This window comes from Medicago sativa, chromosome 8 (assembly GCF_051527215.1).
Source record: "Medicago sativa cultivar Bolivia chromosome 8, Bolivia_mono, whole genome shotgun sequence".
NCBI classification, from domain to species: Eukaryota; Viridiplantae; Streptophyta; class Magnoliopsida; order Fabales; family Fabaceae; genus Medicago; species Medicago sativa.
Genome location: NC_140756.1, coordinates 65,922,770 through 65,940,138, shown reverse-complemented (window position 1 = coordinate 65,940,138; position 17,369 = coordinate 65,922,770). Strand labels below are relative to the sequence as shown.

Here is a 17,369-nt window from a genome sequence, read left to right as displayed (position 1 = left end):
CACTCAAATTTCATTAATCATACATAATTCATAGAAAATTCATGATTCTTATATAATCTATATGTTTTATGATGTGAATGAAGTAGAAATGGTGAACTTAATAAGATGAATTAAAAAAATTTAAAATAAAAATAGGTTATTATTGAGGATTTTTAGGTGGGGGGTAAAATTTTCTTCAATAAGGTACCAACTTTAAGTAATAAGATATGATATATAAAGATATATTAGTAATTTACTTAATTTATTATCGGGTATGGGTACCCATAGGTATGGATACAATCCAATCCGTGTCTATGTCCATATAATAATGGGTAGTCAAATACCCGTTTATTATACCCGTGGATACCAGTTTAGCTACCCGCTCCATACCCGTGACGGATTTTACCCACGGGTACCCATGGGCATGTGTATTTTTGCCACCCCGAGCAAAGGCAGATATTAACTGCAATTTAGTACCACGTATATAAATCCTTTCACATGATCTACAACAAAGGTAGATAGTAACTGCAATTTAGTATCCATTCCTTTCAGGTGAACAAACTTCTAAATCAGACAGATAGTTGAATGTCTCTCTACTTGATTTATATCATTTTGCCTTTCAGTTTCAACGTATATAAATCATTTCACATGATCTACAGCAAAGGCAGATATTAACTGCAATTTAGTATCGAGTCCTTTCATGTGAATTATACGCACTTTTAAAAACTTGTTTTAAAGGAGAGATGTTCAAATTACGGAATATTACCATTCTTAGTAAATTTGAGAATGAAGTTCGCATAATCCAAATATTTGTGATGCATGGTTTAAGGCATGGGGTTCAGTAACTTATTTTGTAAAAAAATTGTTCCGAAGGAAAAATGAACAAATTAATGAATATTGCACAAAAATTAAAAAACTTTATCAAAATATTTATGAAAGCTTTATCAAGAGCAGGAAAACAACATAAATTACATAATAGTTAAAATTATAAAAGTGAGCGCTACTGTCATAGAGTTACCAAAAAGGGATTAACACCAATATTTACATGACACAAAATGAACGAAAGAAACACATTAAACTCTTTAGCGTCTTGTGTAGGAACTTGGTTATTAATATTTTGACCGTTAAAAAATAAAAAATCTCTTTGACATCAAAAAAGTAATATCAACTGAGCAATATTCAGTCTCTTCACATATGCTTAGTAATATTCAGTCTGAAAGATTACATTGAAAGGATAGATGGTAAAATGACGGATAATTGTGAATCATTTTAATATGTCAAAATATAAACCTTAAAAACCATGAACCATCAACTTAGTTTTAAATAGTTAAAAATAAAAAATTGTAAAATAGTTAAAAGTTTTTAAAAATATAAAAATTGGAATATAGTTAAAAAAAATTGGTGAGGTAGCACTCAACCAAGCAACACTAAAAAAATTACATGCATTAGCGTAACAAAAAAACAGACAGACGGACATAAAATATTACTCTAAACGTTAATGTGTGTATATATTCGCGAGGTTGAAAAAAGGAGATAAAAATATTTGGGATCATTAAATGACATCGTGAATAAAAATATTTGTGAGATTGTGATGATTAAACGATATTGAAATTAAATATATAAGTGATAAAAAGATAATAAAATTCCTTTGAAAAAAAGGTAATAAAATTAAATGGAATCTCCTTAAAAAATTAATGGAACGGTTAAAAAAAAGTTAAATGGAAGAAAAAAACATAATGAAATATAATATTAAAAAATAAAGAAAAAGTTCCCGGCGTGAGTTGAAAAGAGGTGCTTGTGAAATAAATTGTCGAGAAGTAGTTTTTTAAAGTAACATTCAACAACTTCTGGTCAAAGCTCATTCCATTCAATTTTATGCGTTCAAAAAAAGTACTTTTTTTAGTAAGTAATTAATTGATATTGTATTCGGCCTAACTTCTCCTTAAAAATGTAGAGAAGTTTGAAAAAAGTCGGGTCAAACGATACCTTAATCTCCCACAAAGGCAATGTAGAAGCAATTGAATTTGGGAGAAAAAATTGAAAAATAGTTAAAAATATAAAAATTGGAAAATAATTAAATGTTATTAAAAATATAAAAATAAGAAAATAATTAAAAAAATTGGTTAGGGGCAAAAATGGAAATTCATAGGCCAAACCTTAAAAAAAAAAAACTTGTCGAGAAGTAGTTTTTTAAAGTAACATTCAACAGCTTCTGGTCAAAGCTCATTCCATTCAATTTTATGCGTTCAAAAAAAGTACTTTTTTTAGTAAGTACTTAATTGATATTGTATTCGGCCTAACTTCTCCTTAAAAATGTAGAGAAGTTTGAAAAAAGTCGGGTCAAACGATACCTTAATCTCCCACAACGGCAATGTAGAAGCAATTGAATTTGGGAGGAAAAATTGAAAAATAGTTAAAAATATAAAAATTGGAAAATAATTAAATGTTATTAAAAATATAAAAATAAGAAAATAATTAAAAAAATTGGTTAGGGGCAAAAATGGAAATTCATAGGCCAAACCTTAAAAAAAAAAAAAAACCACTTCCAATAATTGAATTACCAAAATGCCCCTCATAGGGGCAAATTGGTAATTTCAAGGGGCATTTCCTTTCTTATATATATAAGTAGACTATTTAAGTATTTTGCATCTCTATTTTTCTTTTCACACCCCTTTATATTTTGAATTTACTTTTCTTAAATACCTCCGCACCTTATCCCAATTTTAAACCTAGCCCCCTACCATTGCATTCTTATATCCCCTAACAAAGAGTAGTTATTTTGATTAAAAAAATTAATAGAATGTATTTAGATGATTTAATAAACTTTTTTTTTTGACAAAGAAATAACTTAATAAAAAATATTAATATATGGACATATTTTGTATGATACTCTCAATCTTAATTTTTAAAATTATAATTACTAACAATTTTTTTTAAAAATATATTGGCTTAACTTTTAAAAAAAACACCGTAAAAATCATATTGCCAAATTTAATTTTTATTTTATGTATGTATAACTTTTTTGCAAACAGGGTAAGGTTGCGTACAATACACCAAATGGTGGACCCTGCGTATGCGAGAGCTTCAGTGCACCGGGTTGCCCGTTTATAACTTTTTTGCACACATGCATTAATCACATCTCAACATGTAAATATTTGTGAAATCATTTTAAAAATTAAAATATATTTTAAAATCCGACATAATAATAAAGTGTCATATTTTTTTGAAAGGGTAATAAAGTGTCATCTTTTGTATAGTTTGATTTTTTTTTTAAACATCTTTGTATAATTTGATGAGATGTACATGTTAATTTTTTTTTTTTTTTGGTTTGAAAAATACATGTTAATTTTTTTTAATAGCAAGCAATTAACCTCTACCAAATTTTGGCATTAAGCATCTGTCACAGATGAATTATTTGCATGATTAATGTACAATACTTTCATGCTTACGATTAGTTTAAGAACTATTTGGAATTTAAATAAATCAAACAAACAGGTTTAGACGTAGGAAATTTTATGGCATTCTCAATTACCATATATACTAAGAAGATTCTTCTTTGATCGGTTCTTGCTGATTATTACAAGAGCAGTCAATGGTCGGCCATGTTGATACCTTTGTTTCTATAATCTTATAAATTTTAATATTTATTTATTGAGACAATGCTACAAAAACTACATTGTTGCATTTTTAGTTACTTTTTATGCGTTTAAATGTTTATATAAGTATAAGACATGCAATGTATTTTGCATTAAGTGTAAGAGGTTATAGAAATATAAGTGTTGTGTGAGATTCTAGAACAAATTAGGGACATAAAATGACATCAATCAATAAATTTTCTATTAATTATGCTTCAGTCTTTTTCTTTGTTCTCTTATCTCTCACAATGCTTGAAATGTACGTAGCTAATGAGGTTAAGGCTGCACCAACATTATTCATTTTTGGAGACTCAACATTTGATGTTGGAACCAACAATTTTATCAACTCTACAGCAAAAGCCAATGTCCCTTATTATGGAATTGATTTTCCTTTTTCAGTTGCCACAGGAAGGTTCAGCAATGGACTCAACACTGCTGACCAAATTGGTAAATACACATTTCAATATTTATTTTTTTACTAAAAAATATATTTGATTTGAACAATATTGAAGTTTCATGATGAAATAGTGTACACACATTATATGGTTTTATTGATTTAATATTCATTTCCTATTTTTTTGTCTATGGAAATTAGCGAAACAATTTGGTTACAAGAGGAGTCCACCACCATTTTTGGCTTTGGAGAAATTCCAATACGGTTTTAAGCAGAACATTTTGAAGGGTGTGAATTTTGCTTCAGCTGGATCTGGAATTCTAAGCCAAACAGGACAGAAACAATGGGTAATAACTAGTATTTCAAACTCTTTACTCTCCCTAATAGTACAATATTATCCTTATATGATAGGTAAATATGTTATCGTTAAATGTTGAAATTGTTAGTCGAATATTCTATAGCATCCCGACATACACTACTATAGTTTAGAGAGTAAAATGCTACGAAAAGTAAAAGCTAATAATATCCACAACCACTTATTCTTCCTCCCCATTTATTTGTGTCTGTGTTGACCACTAAACCAATGGAAAGAAAAAAATAAAAATTGTTCGACTTAATTTCAATTTATACATAACTTGTGCATATCAGTTTGTAGACATGTCATATTTGATAATTTCTATATGGCTTTAATTTGTATACACGATATACAACTTTTGCTCTACATATATACATCCAATTAAATCAAATCAAATCACATTATATGGATGCTAGTAAAAATTAGGAAATAACTTAAGAAAGTGGCACTACCATATTGTACTATAAAAATAAAATTAAACTCTAAATGTATAGAATTTGAATTCTTTCTACATTAATATTTTAAACCCTCGTTAATTTCATGTACTTTTTATATCTTTTATTTATTTATGTTTACTAATTTTTTAACATAATTTATATAGGTGAAACATATTTTTCGTCCCTACAAAATTATGAGTTTTCAAGTTTAGACCTTATAAAATTTTAATTGTAATTTTAATCGTTTATAATATTGTGGTTTTTAAGAATAATCTATATTTTAAAGACTTTTTACTAGAAATGGTTACTTTTAATCCTCCAAGTAGTTCCTTGATAACATTTTGTTGGAATTAAAAATATATTTAACCCATTTATATATAATAGTAGAATTTATGCATATCTATTATTTTGCTTTATTTTTTTTACAAAGTTATGTATATAGTTATTTAAACGATAAAATAAAGTGGGGATCTCCTATTTGCAGCAAGAAGTGGTTTTCTTTGGAAAACAGGTGCAACAATTTGCACTGGTCCGTGGAAATATCACCCAAATATTGGGGGCAGCCAAAGCTGATAGTTTTATTTCAAAGGCAGTGTTTCTAATTAGTACAGGTAGCAATGACATCTTTGATTTTGCAAATAACAACACTGAATTTCATGTTGGTGTGGAGGAATATCTCTCTATTCTACAACTCACCTATTTCTCTCATTTAAAGGTATCACATAATTTTACTCATAAATATGTTTTTAGTCCGTATAAATTTTTCTGACTATTTTTCTACCCTACTTTTTATAAGTGCATTTTTTATATATAACTTTGTGTATTGGATAATATATTGCAGAGTCTATATGAATTAGGGGCTAGAAAGTTTGGCATCCTAAGTGTTGCACCTATAGGGTGTTGTCCTGCAGTAACCTCTGGTAATGGAGGGAATTGTGTGAAGCCATTGAATGATTTTGCTATTGTGTTTCATAGAGCAACTCAAGCTCTTTTGCAAAAGTTGAGTTCAGGGTTTGAAGATTTTGAGTACTCGTTTGCAAACACTTTTGAAATGACCTCAGACTTATTAAAAAGTCCATCCACCTTCGGTAAGCATGGTTAATAATTCAATATTTATTTTTAGAGAGTAATTATTTTTGTCTACTCATTCGATTTTTAGGGAAAAAGCGACACCAGTGAGGTTTAATCTAAGATCACTTCACTAAGAGATTGAACTCGACTAATTTCGACCCATAAACTTAGCATAAACTCATTATTGGAAATACGGGATCGCAAAATAAATTAAAGTGGCCAAACATAAGAAAATGTGCTCCGACAGTCAACATACTAATTTTATACTATTTTTTTTGACACTTTTGACTTCCTAAAACCCGATGACGTGGATATTCATTTTTTGTTTTAACATATTGCAGGGTTGAAGGATACACAATCAGCATGTTGTGGACTTGGAAAGTTCAATGGAGAAGGTCCATGCTTGAAAGCCCTTAACGCAAGTCTTTGTGTTAATCGTGATGATTTCTTGTTTTGGGATTGGTTTCATCCAACTGAGAAAGCTTCAGAGTTGGCTGCTGTGACTCTCTTTACAGGAGGGAAAGAGTTTGTGTCACCAAAAAATTTTGGTCAGCTAGCTTGTTGATTCAGCTGAGACCCTATATATTATATGATATCCCATTACTTAAAGTAAGAGGAAAATAAATCAGGCATCTATTGTCATATGTCTTGATGAGAATAAATATTGTGCACAAAGTGAAATGCAGATGGATGAGATAAAAATGTCTCATTTTTGTTTGGATGTAGTCACAATAAGATTTATCATTGTATTCCTATTCCTATTTTAACATTTTCAAGTCACAATAAGACTTATTATTTGTCTAAGTCTTGTGTTATTTTTTATTTTAAAAGGCCTCAATATAAAATTTGTTTTCAACCACTAAAGATGTTAGGCCGGTCATGACCTCCTATATTACTACTTTGTATTTACTAGTCTGCACATAACTTGACTAATTCTAATGATGTGATATATTCGTATGATTGTCAACTTAGAAAATAGAATTTTTATTATATAAAAAATTTCACCTTCACCTCCACATTAAATTATTTTCATTCCTTTCCACTCTCATACTTCCTTCCTACCCTTCTAATTACATCAATACATCAAACCTCAATAGTTATGGAGAGAATCATATACTGAGCAACTTGAACTTGTATAGGAAGATCCTAAACTAACCTAAGCTCACAATTTTTCCCCCTCAAATAAAACTAAACCACAAACAACAAACACAAAAATTAACAACAAACTTTACAAGAAAAAGAAATGAGTGAGGTCCCAAATTAGTCCCTGAGAAATTTTAAAAGACCCAATTTAGTCCCTAAAAAAAATATAAATTATAAAATGTTGCAATTTTACAAAGAGAAATGTGTAGTGAAATATAATGACTTGAATGTAGCATATAAAATATTAATTTAAAATAAGAATTCAAAATATAATAATTAATGGTCAATTGAAAAAGCAATGCAATATTTATTTTAACATTTTTTTATGTTAAAAAGCAGTGCGATATATTAGAACAAAGGAGTGAGAAAAAAATGAGATATAGAAAAATCAGGGCATATAAGGGAAATTGTTATAAAAAAATATGAAGTAATAAATAATGTATATTTTATTGGCAAAATTAATAATAAAACATGACATTTGCTTAGTGGTTAGAAAACTTTTACTATGAGGGAACATGCAAGTCAAATATAGCCGAGCCTTGAAAAAGTTCGATCATGTTAGAAGGGAGATAGAAGGAGAGATCATTGGACCAAATTCCAAAAATTTATAGATTTAGGTTCAAAAAATTGAAGGTGTGCAAAGTAAAAATGAAACAAGATTTTAGGTGTAAATTTTGAAAATCCAGGTAAGCACAAGGTGTTCAAAGGAGTAGCAATTTGTTTTGATCACAGTATTGTATAATTTAGCAGAATTAAGAGATACAATATGCTTGTGCACCAAAACATAACTTAAATAAAATACAACATATGGATCAAAGAAATGCCCCCCCAATTGCAATAAAAACCAATGTACATATGAGGCAATTACTACTAGAAAGCTTGCCTTATTTTGCTTAAAATGTTACTTCTTTTTATCCAAGTGGTGAAAAAGGGCACGGGCTAATAATAAGTATGATTATGAAGGTTGAAAGAGTACACTGAAATTAGTTGGTGATACATATGGACTTTCACCATTACAAAGACTATGAGCAGCTAGAGTACAAGCAAACTCTGAGGGATGATATTGATCCCAGAACAAGAAATGGCTTCGATTTTCACACACTTTGGCATCAGGGCTGCAGGGTACTCCATCTTTGAGTGTTTGATTTCCGCAACATGCTGATTTTACATCTAGTATGGCTTCATTATCCAAAACAAGAAAATCATTTTAGTAAAGGAACACTATGACTCACACAAATGTACATCTAAATTAGAAATAGAAAAACAAAATTAGTTGCTAATTTTGATGTTATTATTATTAATTTTTAGGCGAACCTATTTGTCTTTTGAACAACAAAAGAATTATTTTAGATGAAAGTGAGAAAAATACAATAACTATTCAATCCAAAAACCTGACAAAAGTACAAGGGGTACTCGACTCACGAAAGAAAAACAACCACCCTAAATTAGTTGAGGAGAACCTTATGACCCATTGTAAAGTATTTTCTTTCTTAGTCATTGTAAATATACTATCTTTTCCTTTTTGCTCTAAGTATTTGTTTTTTAATCCCATTTAAAATTTGATAATTTTGGAATTGGTCCATATATAATATGTGTGTAATAACATTTTATTCCTTATACAACTCATATTTAGTTTGAGGAACAAAAATCAAATATTGCACAAATTACAGTCATTAATCCCAACAAAAAAACTATTATGGGCTAAAACAAAACAAAAAGAATAAAAGTAACAAGTGACATGTTTGTGGGGCTAAAAACATATTCAAATCTTATGTTTACAATTAGTGACAAAATTAGATAAATTCTGTTTTCAGTTAGAGTTATAAATTTTCATCAATTTGTGTTTGGTAAAAGTAAAACTATCCTATTAATTATTTTTGGGATATCAATGGTAGAAACTTACGAAATGGAGGATTCACAGTCATGCTATCGATGATAGCAAATGTATTTCCAAGCGAATATTTCATGTCTGGAAACTCTGAATTCAAATCTTGCAATACCCCATTAAGTGATATGTAGAAAAGTTGTGCAATAACATTAAGCTCGTTTATACACTGCCCATCACTTGTTGTGCCACGTAAAATTGGGACACAACCCACAGGAGGTACACTTAATATGCCAAATTTTCTTGCTCCAAGGTTAAGTAGATTCTGCCATGTAGGAAAATGTACAAGGAAAATAATTTTCAATGTATTTTAATTTTGTATTCATTAACACGTGCACTAAGATCACAAGTTAACACGACAAATTTTAGGTGACAAACCTGAAGATGTGCTTGGTACTGATTCATAAGAGAAGTTATGAATTGCTGCACCTCTTGTGTAACATTGTCGGGATTGGTTTTTCTGAACTTATCAAAGAATTCAAGTATGTCGTTGCTTCCGGCACTAAAAAGAAATAGAGATTGATGAATTCTAGATTCGGAAGTGTCGTTTAGATTTTGTGAGATGTTGTTGTGAACGGTTTCGAACTGTTGGATCTGCTCTGCCATCGGAATAACCCTATTCTGTTTTCACACATAGTTATAGTTATATTATACATTTGTTTTCAAGAAAAAATTAAATTATAGTTTTGTTAAACTTTTTTTCTCAAGTAGCTAGGTTATAGTTTTGAAGTATAAGCTGTGACAAAACTTACAAAGCGTTTTCCTGTATCCTGTAGAAGTCCTGATCCTCCTGAAGCAAAATTGACACCTTTGATGTTTTCAGTCTTGAAATTTTCAGTGTAATTTTGGATTAGATAAAGAAATGGTGGTGGACTCTCGCTGTATCCTAGTAAATTCACTGAATACCAAAACATACATTAACCTCTTAGAAAAAAAATTAAGGGTTAATTATGTTTTTGGTCCCTACAAAATTGCAACCTTGTAAGTTTAGTCCTTACTTAATTTTAATAGCATTTTTAATCCCTACAAAAAAAAATTTACTTATAATTTTAGTCCCTGCTAAAATAAATTTTGTTTAATTATCCTTAAACTCTTAAATTTTTTAACGATTCTTTTTATACAAGTTTAGAACACTATGAACGGTTCATTTACTAAAATCTATAATTTTTTAACATGAAATAAATTAAATATGAATTTTTTAAAACGACAAAAGTTTAAGATATAAGTAACAAAAATATGGACGTAGAAATCAAATTTTTGCGATATTTTTTTCGGAGGACCTTTTAATAACGTTCTTAACACGCCTGTAAAAAAATTGTTGAAAAACTTAAGAGTTTAAGCATAAATTAAACAAATTTGGATTGAGTAAGGACTAATATTGAGTGCAGAAATTTTTTGTAGGGATTAAAAATGCTATTAAAATTAAGTAAGGACTAAACTTACAAGGTCGCCATTTTGTAGGGATCAAAAACATAATTAACCCAAAAATTAACTACCAACTATATTAGTGTACTTTTGATATTAATAATAATGGATTTAGTTTACAGCGTCAGTGTAAATATATTTTACGCTGACAATCAAATAAAAATTACTTTTTTTAAAGGAACTAAATTACTTATAAAGTTACAAATATAAATGATCGTAATTTATCGTTGAAGTACAAACAAGCTTAGTGGTGATCATAAAATGCAATAATAAAAAGAAAACAAAAGCAAATTATAATTTTGATGTCTATAATACTTAACAATAAAATCATAGATTACTTTTAATTTTTTGCAAAATTTTGTCACTAATTCGCATATATTTTAAAAGTACCAATGCGATCGGCAGCGTTATAGCCGTTGCTAAATCTCCCAGTTGGCTTTTGGAAAGGAGAATCGATCCCATAAAATTGCATATCTGCTCTAGATAATGAATTAGGCAAGAAACTATTGGTACCAACATCAAAAATTGAGTCCCCAAAGATGTAAATTGCAGGCAATTTTACTGTTTCATTAGTGTCCATATTCAAACTCAAACTAAACATGGCTAAGAGAAATAATATAGTCATAAATATTTTGGCCATAGTGATCATAATTCACTGGATTTGATACTCTATGGTTAATACATGCTTGTTCACTATATATATAACTTCTAATGACCATAGTCCATAGTCTTTTTCTTATGATTCCTACCTGTCCACACTACAACGAACAAAACTTTGTTTTGTATGTTTAGAAAATAGTAACTTTTTTAGGCGGTGAATCCTAGTGATGAATCTTAACCAGGCGCTGCATAAGATGTTTTTTTAACAACATCCAACGAGTTACACAACAAAATCTTTCCTTGTTTTGCATAAGATATTCACTTAAGATTCCTTGCCTCTATTCTTTCCTTGGAGGAGGAAAGAACAACCATGAATAAGAATATTTTTTGTATGCCTTAGGTGCTGATGGGCTAGCCCCCAAACTACTAAATAAAAATAATGCTTGAATTGCATCCATCTTTTCTCTAAATTTCTTCTCTTCTTCTTTTACCAAAAATGGGTGATTTTGGATTTTTTTTTTTGAAACAAGGTGATTTTGGATTTTATTGACCTAGAATAGTGTGTGTATTTTCCCCCTCTTTTAATTTAAACAAGTGATTTTCATGAATATTAAAGCTTTCATTCACGTTTCTTTTCTTCGTGATTTCACTCTCTTAATACAGCGTTGTTTGATTTCTTGTCTTATGCATGTTCTTTTAATTTTCGGTCTTATTGTCGTGTTCGTTTGGTAAAAATTAACATGAATATTTCCGTCATTTTGAATTTGTCACGATATTTGTAGCATTTGTTGTTTTATGTTATTAACTTGAAAAAAAAAACATTTAAATAGAAACTGCCAATAAATCTCATTTTATTAGTTTAATTTTACATTTCTTTTTAATATAAAACAACATTAAAAATGCACTATTCGGTAACAATATCACAAAAATTTAAGGTCCTTATTAAAGGCTAACTCCACTCATATAATGGGTGATTTTGGATTTTATTGACCTGGAATGTTGTGTGTATTTCCCCGTGTTTTTCTTCGTGATTTTGCTCTCTTAATGCTGCGTTGTTTGATTTCCTATCTTAATGCATGTTCGTTTGAATTTTTTATTTCACGATATCTGTAGCATTTGTTGTTTTAGGCTGTTAACTTAAATAAATTATAAATCGCCAATAGATCACATTTTTTTAGTTTAATTTTACATTTCTTTTTGATATAAACCACGTTAAAAATGTACTATTGGTTGCACTTCAGTGACACTATAAAATATCTCAAAAATTTAAGTTCCTTATTAAAGGCTAGACTCCACTCAGATATAATGGTCGTAGGTTTTCCAAGAGTGTATTTTGCATAAGTCACAATGAGTTATACTCTTTGAGATCAGTACTTTCGATTCTGGATTTGCAGTGTCTAGCTAGTTTTATAGAGAATTTTGAGAAAATGAGTGAAAAGAGCTTTGGAAGTTTGAAGGAGAGTAAAATTCGTAGGGAATCATTTTAATGAAAGATGGATGGTAGTCCTATTTATATTGGTTAGCGAGCAAGCACTAACCTTCTACTAATTTCTTCTTCTTTTTTTTTGGGTTCAAACCTTCTACTAATTTCTATAACTAACTCTAATTACAACTAACAAACTGTGAATTTATATTTGTAACACAGTGTAAGTCTATGGAAGTTGTCACCAACATCTATACTTAAGAGTTAAATACAAAGATTAAACATGATGGGTTTTGACATTATGCAACCTTTCTCATATCATGAATTTTTGAAATAAAAAATGTTCATTCGACAGCTCATAGAAAGAATGTGATAACCAAATAACTTATTTATCCCCTTTATGTGTGGTCTTCACAATCACATAAGATAATATTTCTTCTCCAAAACCATGCATTAGCCCTAGAGTATATATCACGAACTAATCCACTCGTTTGGATCCTCTACAAATGTTATATGGTGTTGTACTCGTAAGGATCCATTCATTTTACAACAAAAAAAGTACTGTGAGCCATGCCCAACATAATAATAGTAGTTGATAGATTACACAAACGAAATGCTAATAGTTGGCTTTGGAACTTCTTATAGTTTCAACCTGATTTTTTCACGATGCATATCTTTAACCACATCTAACTTCTCCACCACACATACATATTACACTCGTTCATATCTTTATTTTATTTTTATTATTAAACCCATAACATCACTGATTTTATGTGTCTTTTATATCATCCCTAATAGTATCCACGTTTTTTTAAACACAAACAAAATCTTGTTTGTTTATTATTCTTGCAACATGAGACAATGCATTATAAGACGAACCACCCTGGCACAAAGCTTTCGCTGCACTAACCTTAACCTCTTTCACTCTGTCCCTCACTTGCTTACTCTTCCCATTTTGGTCCACCAAAATAACCTTTCTCACCAAACTTGCTATCTCTTCCCTCCCTACCAGCTGATTCTTCCTCGGAGACACCGTAGTCTTCACCGCCATGCCAAGCTCCTCCACCAGCAACACCGCATTCATCCTCTGCTCCGCGTAAAGCGGCCAAGCAATAATAGGGACACCGTTGGTTATACTCTCGAGCACAGAACCCCATCCACAGTGTGAAACAAAACCACCAATCGAAGGATGTTTCAAAACAGTTACTTGTGGTGCCCATTCATGAACTAACAAACCCACATTCTTATTCTTAATTCTCTCTACAAACCCCTCAGGTAAGTGCTTACCTATCTGATCATCAAGTTCATCACCAAACGCGTCACCACTGCTTCCAGTGGTGAAAAACGCAGCGTCCACAGCTTCTGTGGACGGCCGTACCACCCAAACAAATCTTTGTTCACTTAATTCTAAACCAAGAGCTATTTCATTCATTTGCTCATACAACAAAGTTCCACCGCTCCCAAACGAAACATAAACAACTGATTCCTTTGGTTGTTTATCAAGCCATTGAATTACTGCAGACTCAGTAGCTTGACCTATTTCTGACTCAGCTTGTCTCACCAGGGGTCCAACTGCAAATACAGGAACTTTCAATAAATTTGATAATTCTCCATCTTCATCATTAAGTGCTTTAAGCTCTCTATGTTGAAGTTCATCCCACCTGTTAATTAAAATGGCGTCGCTTTTGGAGAGGTTATTGGCTCTGTTTAGATACTCTTTATACTGCAAGTCGTTTCGGTTCAGCATGGGATCAACTAAATCTACTGGTTGAACCGGTTTACAACCTGGGATTTTCAACGGATTGTTTTGCTCAATGTATTGTCCTTGGATTTGTTTGTCCAAAACAGGAGAATACACGAATAGGGAAAAAAACCAAGCTTGTGAAGCTACATAGACGAATTTTGGAATGTTGAGCTCTTGTGCTAAAGTTAAAGCCTCTATTCCGAATATATCAACAATGAGTGCTGAAGGGAGGAGGGGTAAGTTTGTGAGGGAGGATTTGATGGAAGGTAGGGAGTGATGCATTGTGACAGAGAGGCGGGTGGAGACGGTGGCGGAGACGGGGAGGAGGGAGGGAATGTTTTGTGATGGGATTTGGATGATGGTGTAGAGGGAGGAATTTATGGATGATTTCAGGATTTGAGATTCTGCTTGCGAGGTTTGGGAAGTGACCGCGAGGATTGTGAGTTTGAAATTGTGGTGGATCACCAAGCGTTTGGCGAGTTCGATGATGGGGATGAGATGCCCTAGGCCTGGACTTGATAGTAGGACCACGTTTGCAGTAGTCTTGTGCGAATTCATGACTAAAAATTAGGGCAGTGAAGAAGTGATCATAGAGAAAGAATATGTAGGCAATACTGCATTGCATGGATATTGCCTATATACACACACACACACACACACACACACACACACACATACATACATACATTTTTTTTGAATGAAGACTGGTAATTATATTAAGAAATAATGAGGCTCATATCTTTTTGGATATGAGTAAATACAGGGGTGGGGAAATTACAATGCCAGGTTTTATTGGGCTCAACTTCAGCCCACTTAGCAGTGGTGTGAGCAGCCCAATTTCCTTCTCTTCTAACCCAGGCGATAGAAATTCTATGAAGCTGTTTCATCTTCTCTAAACACTTCCTACCCACATTTCCTAAATAACCTCTGCTCAGTCTACGATTGTTGATGCTATCCACTATGGTCTTCGCGTCAGATTCAATCACTACGTTGTGCCAACCCGAGATTTCAATCCAATCTAAAGCAGACTGGATGCCCAGCATTTCCGCCATGCAAGGATCTGTTGATGTTTCCACCGTCCTAGTAGCCACCACGACGGGCCGTCCATCACTCCCCCGGAGTACAAATCCTAACCCCCAACGGCCATCACCAAGAAGGTGAGCATCCACGTTGAGTTTTAGGGTTGTCCCCGTCGGAGGTTTCCAGCGAATGTCGCGACAGTCTAAGCTAGAACTTGGAAGATCTGGTTTATGCAGAAGCTTTTTGTTCTGGGCCTGGTAATCAAGTATTGCATGTTCCGATCTGGATATAATTTCCTGGATAGGTATGTCTTTGTTTTGGAAGATTAAGTTGTTTCTAGCTGTCCAAATACCATAGATGATTGATGAGACAAGTTCCATGCACTTCTGGTTTTTCTTTTGTAGGTTATCAGACAGCCATTTAGTGAAGCTGTCGGGATCCAAAGCTTTGAAGTTGATATTGAGAGAAGACACAAACCAAACCCTTTGGGACCAGTCACACTCCATGAAGGTGTGGGAAATTGTCTCTGAGCTCTTGTTGCATCTGGGGCACAAAGAGTCACTCCTGATTCCTCTGTTGACCAGGTTTGTTTTTACTGGTAACCCATTGTTGAGAATGCGCCAAATTAAGTGTGACACACATACATACATACATACATACTAGGCAAAATTGCATTTCATATTTTGTTTAAAATATAAAATAAAATGAGATTTACCAATTTATCTTTTGGTTAAAACAAATTTTAAATGGATGAAATTGATTTTTTTTTGTCAAAAGCAATTGGACGTAAGTTGCTAACTTATTTCTTAATATTTTTAAGTGAGAATAAGTTAGCAACCCTATATAATTTAGTCGCTGACTGTGAATACATTAGAGAGGGTGTTGGATTGTAGATTGAGGCTGGTTGCTCGACAAAATTGATCGTAAGGTGGGTTGAGGGGTCCTCTACTCTGTTTTGGAGAGACCCATGGCTTGATGGAGTTTCTCTGAATGTTAGCTTTAGTAGACACGCTGTATGAATTAGCGGAGAACAAATGGCGATTGTAGCTAAGATGTATGATTTGGGTTGGGGAGTGAAGAGTGAGGCGTGGAAGTGGCGTAGGAGGTTGTTTGCTTGGGAAGAGGAGTTGCTTGGAGAGTGTATTGAGTGTTTAATCTCAGTTGTTTTGCAGTGCTTATAACAACTTGACCTCAATGAAAGACTATCTATCCGACTAACACTCAATTTTTATGGATAATGGTTGTTCTGCTTAAAATTTCTATTTTTGCATGGTGTTTGATTCTTAACCGTGTTCCGATAAATGATAATTTGGTCAGGAGATGAATTCTTGCTCTTAACGATCAAAGTTGTTCGGCAAATTATGGTATAAATGAAGACATAGATCACTTAGTTGTTAAATATGATTTTTTTTTTTTTAGACTTTGGCCTCTTATTTCTAGCTTGCTTGGATTCTCAACACGACATCAAACAGAAACTTATTGGATCACCTATTTTTGTTTGGAGGGTTAAGGGGATTTTCGAAAAAATGTTCCTTTTTCCCTTAATACTATCTGGCTTTCTTGGTTTGGGTCATCTCAAAGAGTGCAATAGACGAATTTTTCATCACAATGAGGAGCATTTGCAGGCGTTAACCGAAAGGGTCAAGATTCTGTCTTTTTAGTGGTTGAAGTTGAAATATGTTACTTTCGATTTTGATTACCAATTATTTAGGCTTAATTCTATTTGTTGCTTAAGTGCTATAATTTAGCATGTTAACATTTTTCCAGTTTTCTTTTTAATAAATCGTTTATGATACACCTTGTGCCGGTAAGACTTATTTTAGTTGTTTATTATATATCTCATTTTAGCCTTAAAAAAAAAAAAAAAAAAACTTGTATACATATAGACTATTATCTTGCGATCATAATTGAATGTTGTGGCTAAGAAAGAAACTTGCCCATCCACCCCCAAAACATAAAAGATCACTCTAGAAATGGAAAAATGTACAATTGGAAAGACAACCTCTGGGTTGCAATTAAAAAAGAACACAAATGATTAAATCACGAGGTTATCCGCAACGCAACTACAACCTACGATTGACGTAGACTGCACCATTCCCTGATTTTCAAGCTTCCTTATCATTTAAATTCGAGAATACAATTTTTTTTTTTAATCTCTCTGTAACCAAACATTTCTTTTAAGACATTAGAGATTTTGATTGAGCAGGGATCGGTTATCCACACACTTGGCAAGGGAAATCAAAGTGCAGACTGTATGA

At 31.9% G+C, this 17,369-nt stretch overlaps 4 protein-coding genes across 4 annotated transcripts; 1 reads left to right on the top strand and 3 right to left on the bottom strand.

Annotated features, from left to right (window-relative positions):
* Window positions 1-3,660: 3,660 nt before the first annotated feature.
* Window positions 3,661-6,675, top strand: LOC146900612 (GDSL esterase/lipase At4g28780-like). The gene is made up of 5 exons (XM_085734061.1): window positions 3,661-4,061; window positions 4,210-4,355; window positions 5,285-5,515; window positions 5,642-5,888; window positions 6,213-6,675. Exons 1-5 carry the CDS (start codon window positions 3,794-3,796, stop codon window positions 6,434-6,436), a joined length of 1,116 nt encoding a protein of 371 aa, XP_085590187.1. The 5' UTR covers window positions 3,661-3,793; the 3' UTR covers window positions 6,437-6,675.
* A 1,279-nt stretch (window positions 6,676-7,954) lies between these two features.
* LOC146900611 (GDSL esterase/lipase At5g55050-like) lies at window positions 7,955-10,964 on the bottom strand. The gene is made up of 5 exons (XM_085731544.1): window positions 10,715-10,964; window positions 9,652-9,797; window positions 9,278-9,520; window positions 8,918-9,164; window positions 7,955-8,193 (listed from the first exon to the last, which is right to left on the bottom strand). Exons 1-5 carry the CDS (start codon window positions 10,962-10,964, stop codon window positions 7,970-7,972), a joined length of 1,110 nt encoding a protein of 369 aa, XP_085587670.1. The 3' UTR covers window positions 7,955-7,969.
* A 1,925-nt stretch (window positions 10,965-12,889) lies between these two features.
* LOC146900610 (anthocyanidin 3-O-glucosyltransferase 5-like) lies at window positions 12,890-14,649 on the bottom strand. Its single transcript, XM_085737698.1, has one exon. The coding sequence runs from the start codon at window positions 14,647-14,649 to the stop codon at window positions 13,159-13,161; it is 1,491 nt and encodes a 496-aa protein (XP_085593824.1). The 3' UTR covers window positions 12,890-13,158.
* A 158-nt stretch (window positions 14,650-14,807) lies between these two features.
* LOC146900609 (uncharacterized) lies at window positions 14,808-15,617 on the bottom strand. The gene has a single exon (XM_085736964.1). The coding sequence runs from the start codon at window positions 15,615-15,617 to the stop codon at window positions 14,808-14,810; it is 810 nt and encodes a 269-aa protein (XP_085593090.1).
* Between the last annotated feature and the right edge of the window lie 1,752 nt (window positions 15,618-17,369).